At 39.1% G+C, this 9,521-nt stretch overlaps 1 protein-coding gene and 1 pseudogene across 1 annotated transcript in view; both read left to right on the top strand.

Moving 5' to 3' along the window:
- The first annotated feature begins 3,347 nt into the window (after positions 1 to 3,347).
- LOC131785033 (uncharacterized) overlaps positions 3,348 to 9,521 on the top strand; it is a 12,244-nt gene continuing 6,070 nt past the window's right edge. Inside the window, exon 1 of the mRNA XM_059101875.2 lies at positions 3,348 to 3,368. Coding sequence (XP_058957858.2) covers positions 3,348 to 3,368 — 21 coding nt within the window. The remainder of the gene's footprint in view (positions 3,369 to 9,521) is intronic.
- Positions 5,353 to 6,406, top strand: LOC131785032 (uncharacterized; annotated as a pseudogene).

Below are 9,521 nucleotides of genomic sequence, written 5' to 3'. Positions count from 1 at the left end.
CTGTCAGTTATGGTTTTCCTGAAGCCGAAGGTCGCCATTGCGGAAGTTAGACCGTTACTGAAAAGATGGATGTTCATTAGATACTCCACAATTTGCTTGTGTAAGTCGTTGTCTTTGAACGAGAGGAAAAGTCAAAAGTCTTGTGTTGCTGGCGAAGTGGAAGGAGTGAAACATCTGTTCGGTGTCGCACACAACGGCTATCGTCTCCCTTCTGACGTCGACTAGGCTGTTCATAAGGTCGGGGCCAGGTGGTAGTACTTTAGTCTGCGATACTCCATTGTGCCCTGCCGAAGAGTCGAACACAAGTCTAATTTGTGTTGGCTTTCTTGAATGTTATACACCGAAGTGGAACAGATACCAAACTTGATGGGATTTCTCTTTAGAAATTTGTCCTACTTCTGGTGTGAGTGAGGCGTGGCCTTTCTCAACAATCTTCTCCATGAAGTTCAAGTAGTCTGATTGAATTTGCGGTTTTCTCCTGAGGGTGTGCAGCAGGCCGTTTAGAAAATTGACTGCCTGGACTTGATTGTTTGGCATTTTAACTCCTCCTGGCGAAGGGGAGTGGTATCTTTAAATTACCTTTATCGTTTCTGTGGACTCCGCCTCCCATGATTTCTAGAAATTTTCTTTCCTCCCAGGACAGGCCCACTTGATTGTCATCTCTAGACGTAGAGAAAACGTTGTTGTCTAAAATTGTCTGTGTTAAGCTTCCTTTAGTTGTGAACTTGTTTGGACAGGGTACCAGTTCGCAGGCGCTTACTGTCACCTTGGAAAAACCCTTGTCGTCCGAGTGGAGGCTGGTGCGACCAATGAGCAGGTGGGCGGGGCCTTTACGGAATCAAGGCACATCTGACCTGTTATCGTCCAGCCTGGGGTGAGTCGTAGAGCCTAAAGAGCCCCTTTGGGTCCGTTCTTAAACTCCCTGACTTTATGAAGTTCTGGAGAGTCCCTTCCGATAAGGAGATGGATACCAGCGGTGCTGTCCAAGAGTAGAATCTCTTTTGCGATTTCTTGTAATTGAGGGAATCTCCTCGCCATCTCTGGTGTGGGGATCTCGCGTTTGTCTTGTGGAATGTTGTCACACTCTACAAGTGTTGGTAGCGTTGACATAAGTCCATTTAAAGACCTCACCATTAGACCCGCACTCGACGTCCTTACCTCTCTTCCCTCTCGTTACTGCACGTAGACAGGTGGTATTTCTCTGCCAGACTGAGGGCTTCAAGCTCGTCTGCGAGTTTGCTATTAACAAGGGAGCTGTTACTTCGGTTGTCGAGGATGGCCTAAACACGATGGACACGACCTGAGTTGACTTCGCTGCACACGTCTACCAGTAGGATTTTGCTGCAGGACACGCCTCTAATATACAGGAAGAAATTGCAAAAAATAATATATGTAAAAGTGAATGAGATCCTGTCAATTCTTAAGGAAAAAGACATCGATGTAAAAGTAGAACATCTATCATTAATGTTTCTCTTACAAATTCACACTAATGTAAATAACAAATTTCACTCATTGTTAGTGCAAACTTGCCACTGATGGTTTATGTAATGTAACATTCCTGTGGAATATTTATTTAACATAGTTGTTAGTTCAAATAACGATGTTTTCTGTTGTTTTAACTTTCGTGTACCTTTCGTGGGAAATTGTCACTTATGTAGAAAACCCATCATTGTTTTCTTTCTTTGTAATTCCCATGCATGGTTGGAATCAAATAACTATAAATGATAATTTAAAGAAGAACATCATTGGGTAAGAGCAATCTCTATTCCCATTCATGATATTTTAGTTTATTCCATCGAAGGAAATTTGAGAACATCCATGTAAACTTCTGGTTGGTAAATTAACTTAATCCATTAATGTCAATTGATTTGAAAATTTTATCATGGACGGAAATGGTAATCCCCTAAATTAGTTCTAAAAGTAAAACATTTCAGTTATTTTTAGGAAACAGCATAGGTGTAATAGCATGCTAAAAGCACTTAATGCACCATTAAAAACAGCCATTCCTCTAAGTTAAATAGGATCATAGTAAAATACATTTTCTACTCCACCTTTCTCAACCTGCTTTATTTAGTGTACATACCAGTGGAAGGATTAAGGAACTGGGAAAAGGTACTCTAGTTGCATTTGCACATATCATAAAAGCGTAAATAGATTAACGTGCAGTCTGGTCTTACACGACTTACGCTGAGACTCATCTCAAAGCAATTTCTGCCGTGAGTGACAATTTTAAAAAGTTGCACTCATCCAATTAAAACACAACTTACAGCCTCGTTATAAAATATCACATGCTACAAATGCCCAGGTCGCACAAAATGGTAAACAAAACAAACTTTCACCTGCAGTTAAACGTTAAAAGTACAAATAAGCACTTGAATGCGGCTAAAATGGCTTCAACTTTTTAATGTCATCCCTTGAAGCCTTTTTTTTTTGGTTCCCCATGACTTTGATATAATTCTTCTTAAGAAGTGCTTTGCAAGAACTTAAACGAAACTGCTCTTCTCTTTTGGTGCATTTTTTATACCGAAGCTTTGGCTGAAGAAGCAAGCTGATTTCTTTGTATGTCTGCCAGTCGGATCGCATTGTATGCAACACACAATAAGCTTAGCTGTTTCATAATTTTACACTTTCACATTTTTATTTTTATTTTCTGACATATTTACAAGATACTCCTTTGACCCGCAGATAGCAAATGCTAATCAAGGCGGGTCAATTTATTTTTCTCAACTAACTTAACTTAATTACACTGGAAATAAAACGGAAATGAAGAAATATAACATAAAAAGACAGAAAGATACACAGGAAAAGAAAAAAAGGAAAATGACAGATGTTCATTGTAAAGAAGGAAAAGTCCTAGATGTTCTAAGTGTACAAAACATATTGTGGAACTGGTTCAGTTTGGTTCAATTATCCTGTTTGAATTAGCATTATCTTATCAGGCTCCATAGCAGAATCTTCAGTCTCTAGAATACTTAGGAGGGCTCTTTTTGTTTCTTTTTTTAAAGATTTCTCCAAAAAATCTTTATATTCATAAGGTATCTCATTCCAGAGATCACCTGTCATCACCTTTTCTTTCGCCTGTGGACGTGCAAATTTGCAAACGACTGCGTTCGGCCGGTTGGATGGCTTTGTTGCTGGCACACGACGAGCAATGGCTATATCATTAATTGATATTTCTTTGACTCTTGTTTTTTTAAAAAGTTGTAGGCAAAGATTTGCCGTTTGCTCTGAAGACTCCTGTTAAGCCACCAACGGTAATCCTGTGATTTTTACATTGAACTGACATTGCTGATTTTCTGCAATGGGAAACTCGTTCCAAAATGGGCCGGCGTCTAATTAGGTTCATAATGACAAATTTCCCGCCAACTGCGAGTATAGGAATGTCGATATGTGGTGCCTAGTGTAATAATGATACGAATGAAGAAGAAAATATTGAAGCCTGGAAATCTGAGCTAAAGAAATTGTTATTCAGTGAATGAAACAGGCATACTCGGAAGAAAGACTTCCGACTGCTAACAGTAGGCCTCGAAACATATGATCTGCCATTAGTACTTCGAACGCTGTAATACTAAGCTGTAAGGTACTTGTGCTAAGCTAGGCCGTTTGACTAGGTCTATAGTGACAAATGTCTTGCATACTGCAAGGATAAGAATGTCGATACGTCGGAGAAAATATTGAGGCCTGGTGATTTGAGTGAAGGACGTTATTCAGAGAACGAAACAGACATATTCAAAGAGAAAAAAAAAATTCAGTGAGCTCCCAAAAGGTGTCGATTAGTACTTGGGACACTGAATTAGTCGTATCACTGAGCTGTGAGGAACGTGTGCCAAATTAGGCCATTTAACTAAGTCTATAGTGTTAAATTACCTGCGTACTGCGAGGATAGTATGTCTATCTATGGTGGTTATCGGTAATGACGATGCCAGTGACGATGAAAATTTTTAAGCCTGGTGGTCTTTCAAAGAAGATTTAATTCAGTGCACGACAAAGGCCTACTCAGAAAAAAATAACGATGCAGAGTGCTCTCAAAAGGACTCGAACATATTAGTATTTCTGACGCTTTGACATGAGCTATAGAAGATTCGCACCATGATAGTGCATTTAACAAGGTCCATGGTGACAAATTTCCTGCATACTCCCAGGACAAGCGCAATGACGAAGTTAATGGAGATGGTTAATAGATGATGATGGTATGTTTGAATCGGGGTGAATTAAGGGATGGAACAAGGTCTTCAACCGCCTCGAGGATATCTACAGGAAATTTTCACTTTTGATTGCATTAAACAAGTGCGGTGATTTTTTACTAGGCGACTTGACTTGAGACAGGTGGTTTTAATGAGTCACTACAATACGGATAACGAGAATTATTTTTGAACTTCCGAACTTTTGGCTCAATGCGCTCGTCGAGGGTCAGGTCTTTTCTCGAGTGCATTAACGGAGATTGATCTCACTAGTGCGTACTTACACTACCCACTTTACTAATGCAGCGAAATTGTCTTTCCGATTATTTTCTTGATCACTTACGAGCTTTCCCGCCTTGCGTCGGCAAAAGTCCCTCAGTCCTGCTGTTGTCCTCTCGTTACTTTAGTATCTTGAGTCTTTAAATATTCCTTCCTGTTTCAGTGCTACGCTATTATCTTGTGCTCTGTTCGTTTATTTTGTTAGGTAATCGTTGGTCTGTCGTGCTCTTTATGTTTGTTACGTTAGTATCTCGTGCACTTTTGATTTAATTTTATAAAATAATTCAGATGGTGCGCGCGCTCTGATTGACCATAAAACCATTTTACATGAGCGTATGTAAACACGGTTTTCATACTGAATCTTCTCGCGGAGTTCTCCCTGCTATTTATTTAGCAGTAACTCAGTTTCTTTAAGTTTGTTTTGAGTACAGTAATGGAAGAAGAAGATTTTCCTAATTTTTCTTTGGAGTTTAATTTTCCCAGTATTCAAGAAACGGCCGAAAAGCCAAATGAACAACAACAACAAGCACGTCGCTTTCCTTCGTTGCAAGAAGAGGCTCTTGATGAAATTATAACTGGTTCGGAAGCGAAAAGAACCAAATATGCCACTCTGAACAGGGTAAAAACGTTTAAAGGTAAAGTATTTTTACCGTTTTACAAGGAAAACTTGAGATAGTACTAATTGCAAACCCCAGTAAAATTTACACTACTAATATTTGCAACTCGTTCATGTACGTAAATCAGTATAAACACAGATAGTATAACAAACTTTTGAACGTGTTTATAAAACAACAAACAATTGAAATAAAAGAAAACAATAAAATTAAAATTCTATCGCCATTTTCATTCAAGATTGGGCGACTGAAAGGCAGTTTTAAAGCCACTAGAAACCATGACTCCATCTGAGCTTGACTCACACTTGCGGAAATTTTACGCTGAAGCAAGAACAAAGAAAGGGGAAGACTACAGCCGTTCTTCGCTTCTCGGCTTCAGAAACGTAATTGAGCGCTACCTCAACAACGCTCCCTTCAAACGAGGAATAAAAATGCCAGGAAACCCGGTCTTTCAGAGTTCTAACAAAATATTAGACGCAAAAATAAAAATGCTGAAAAAAGAAAGGAAAGAAAACATTACTCACAAGCCCGCTATAGCTCCTGAAGATCTAACAAAATTGAAAATCTCAAGTGTTTTCCTCCCGTCAACTCCGCTTGGACTTTTGAGAAATGTATGGTTTCACACCACTCTTTATTGGTGTCGCCGAGGTCGAGAAGGTCAGCGCTCTTTAACTCCGCAAAGCTTTATTTTTTGATAAAGATGCAAGAGGCAAAGCATATTTTACAATGGCCCATGACGCGAGCACCAAAAACCACCAAGGAGGAGTTGCCGACAACACAACTTATGAAAAAGATGGGCGAATGTATGAAACTAAACAAGCAGGCGATGGATATTCTGCAATGAAGCTTTATTTGGAAAAAATTAATCCAGGATGCCAAGCTTTCTTTCAGTTTCCGAAAAGAGATTGGCAAGCAAGTGACAACGTTTGGTACGAAAATCGCCCACTCGGCGTCAACAAACTCGGCAACATGATGCGCGAGATCAGTCAAGAAGCCCAACTTTCACGTATTTACACCAACCATTCTCTGCGAGCAACTGCAATAACGTTGTGGTCGCAAGCTGGCATTTCAAGCCGTCAAATCATAGCAATTTCGGGACACCGAAATGAGCAAAGCCTCAAGCATTATAACGATCGTCCATCTGAAAATCAGCTACGAGAGTGCAGCAACGTTATTTCAGAAGCATTGGGTGACCAAAGTCCGAATTCCCGCCGCGATGTTTTGATGCCAATAACCAATCAATCAAGCCAGCTTTCGCTTGAACTCGGTAGTGAAAGAGTAATGAATTTCTCTGGTTTGTTATCGCCTGCAAGTTTGGCGACGTGCACATAAACTTTCAACAGCCTCCGAACGGATCTTCTTAAACAATTGAACTCTTGAACAAGAGGTCCCTTGCTGGCTTTCGACACGTGAAGTTGGAAGAATATTTCACTTACTTTTTCTTTTAACATTTCTTGTGGACGCGTTTGTTTCGCTTATATCAATCAATCGCATCTATTGCATCTCTACGAACACGAGTTTCTTTGAAGGACTTGAAAGCTCTTGAGCTGTTTTTAAAGGGAAATTCTGATTGAATGGTGGTGATTCCGGGAGAATTGTTATCTTGATCAACTTAATAAATACTAGTTTTGCAATATATTTAATTCCTCTTTCATTAGTTATTTTATAAAAGAAATGTAAAATGGTTTACATGTTTATATAGCCTGATGTAAACACTATGTAAACACGGAAACCATTTTACATTTCTTCATGATGTGATTTTTTCGTCAGTACCTCACGGTCTTTTAGTTTTTGTTTGTGTCCAATTGTTGCGATAGTATCTTATGTTCTTTTAGTTCAATTTGTTATGCGATTGTAATGTTAGTATCTCTTACACCTAAGCTCTCTTGTTGTTTGATTTGTTTCGTTAATATTTCACGGTCTTTTAATTTTCCTGGGTTTGCAATTATTATGTTTGTAGCTCGCGCACTTTTGGTTTTCGTTGTTGCCCGATTGGTACGTTAGAATCTCTTTAACTTTTAGTTTCCTTGTTCTCCGATAGTTACGTCGGCATCTTTTGCACTCTTAGTTTTCCTTACTGTCCGTTCGATACGTTAATATCTTGTGCACTTTTAGTTTTCTTTGTTGTCCGACTGTTTCGTTAGTTCCCCGAGCAATTTTAGTTTTAATTTTTTGACAGATTATTACGTTAGTATTTCGTGCACTTTTTATGGACAGATTGTTACGTTACTACCTCATCGTTTTTTAGTTTTCCTTGTCGTCCGTTTTTTTTGGTTAGTATTTCAAGCTCTTTTAGTTTTCCTTTCCTTAGTATGTCGTGCACTTTTAATTTTTTGTTGTTATCTAGTTGTTACGTTGAAAGTTTCTTGTTGTGGCTAAGGAAAGGTCGCCAACGGATGGAAATGGGTAAGGAAACAACAAGCCTGCAGAAGCCATGCCAGTAGCTGCAAATGTCTTTGGATTATAGGCATGCGAAATTCTTTCGGCTCTAAGAGAGCCAATCCTTTTTTCAAAATCACGTGACAAAAACGAACAGTAACAACGAGAAGGCTTCGATCCATGACCTCTGCAACGCTATGAATTATTTCAAGAAATAACAGGGATCGTAAACGGTCAAATCAACTTTCAAATCTCGTAATACAATTGCAAAGCTAAAATATCCGCTGGTGCTGGCAGGACATACGAAAATCCAGGAAGGGTAACAATGTTGCACCACCGTTGAACTGAAGTCCTTGCAAATCACTTTCAGTAAGACTCCAATAAGCGGAGAGAAGTTTGTAATAAGTAGTTTGCCTTTTGCCTTTCAAAGGCTTGGTAAATGATTGTGAACAAAGGGAAAAATACCAGTAATGTAGCTGAAACAAGTAGGGAGAGTAAGAATATCGGCCAAGTCAGTCTAATCATAGAGTATCATTGTTCATTCCATTGTGGCAAAAGTAAATCGTATTCATGAATAAAACTGACATTCATTAGTGTAAACAGAAGGTCCTTGAAGAGAGAATGGTCGAGAGCTCATTTTCGATTCGAGTTTTAGCTCAAGGGTTTTTCTGCTTAAACAAAAGAGCTATCTGTTTGTTAAGTTAAAGTAATGAAATGTTTAACTTCCGTAGAAAATTGGCAAACTGTTAGCATACGTAGGCACTATGTATGAAGGAAGCAAACTCCCGTCATTGGGAAAGCATCTGAAAGGACATTAAACATTTGAACAAAACACATCAATGAAAACTGAAATAAAAATTACGGGTGTTAATGGGCTCAATGATTTGAGATGTATAATGGCTGTAAACATTTGAAAATCACATGTTGCACCGCGGTTAAAGAATCGAATATAAAAGCGACCCTCGCAGTTATGAACACTACTGAACTAGTAGTTGAAATAAGGCCTTCTATGAATTACCTCAAATACAATGGCTTAAGCAGAGAGGGTCGAGAGTGGAATTGTCAGTCCGTCGATAAACCTTGTCAGTAGGCAATTCCCGCTTCAAGTATCAGATCATTAGTGCGAGCTTACCTGATGACAGTGAAGACGAACAGCAAGATGAAGATGACAAAATGGCCTGGAAGCGATTCAGACCATCGGCTCCTCGCTCTGTATGTCAATCAATGTATATCGGTGCCTTGATTTCACTCTTAACTCCTGCCACAGGGGCGGATCCAGGAATTTTTGATTGGGGGGGGGGGGTCCAAACTTTGGTTCAGAAAGGACTGTTGAACTCTTTTGAGGCAAATTACTTTTCCCCCACACCCCCTCCCACCAGTGGTGGTTGCATGTTATAATTCCTTGGCCCCTTACCGTTTACTTGGATTCTACTTGTAAAGGATGCACCCTTGGATCATCCTCCTCTTGTGTTTGGTTACAAAGACTGTACAGATTTCGTCAACATCAATGTCAAGGTCACGATGTAAGTGCATGAGCACGTACGTGAGCACGTACGTACGTACGTACGTATATACATACATACATACATACATACATACATAAATGCATACATACATACATACATACATACATACATACATACATACATACAAACTTTATTGGAACTCCCTTCAACAGGGCTTTTCAGTCACAATAAACTAACTAAACTTATTAACAATAACAATTTAAATTAAAATTACTTTTTATAAAACATATTTTTAAAAAGAGTCTTTTTAAAACTATCTATTTCTTTCACACATTCTTAATATACTCAGCTAGCCCAATCCATTCCCTTGGGCCCGGGTAGTAAAACCCCCTTTGTCCTGTTGACAGTCTACATCGGGGAACCACAAAACTATTACATCCCCTTGTATTCCTATTGTGGACTGCTGAAAGTAGAATACAACATGCTGATCAGTGGAAGAAAATTGGGAAACACCTATAAACCAAGGAAGTCGTATATTGATAAATCGTCAAATTGATTTTTAACAGACTGTGATATGAAAACTGAACACTGACAAGCTAAAT

The sequence above is a fragment of the Pocillopora verrucosa genome, chromosome 8, assembly GCF_036669915.1.
Source record: "Pocillopora verrucosa isolate sample1 chromosome 8, ASM3666991v2, whole genome shotgun sequence".
Taxonomy (NCBI): domain Eukaryota; kingdom Metazoa; phylum Cnidaria; class Anthozoa; order Scleractinia; family Pocilloporidae; genus Pocillopora; species Pocillopora verrucosa.
This window is presented reverse-complemented; position numbering and strand designations above follow the sequence as displayed.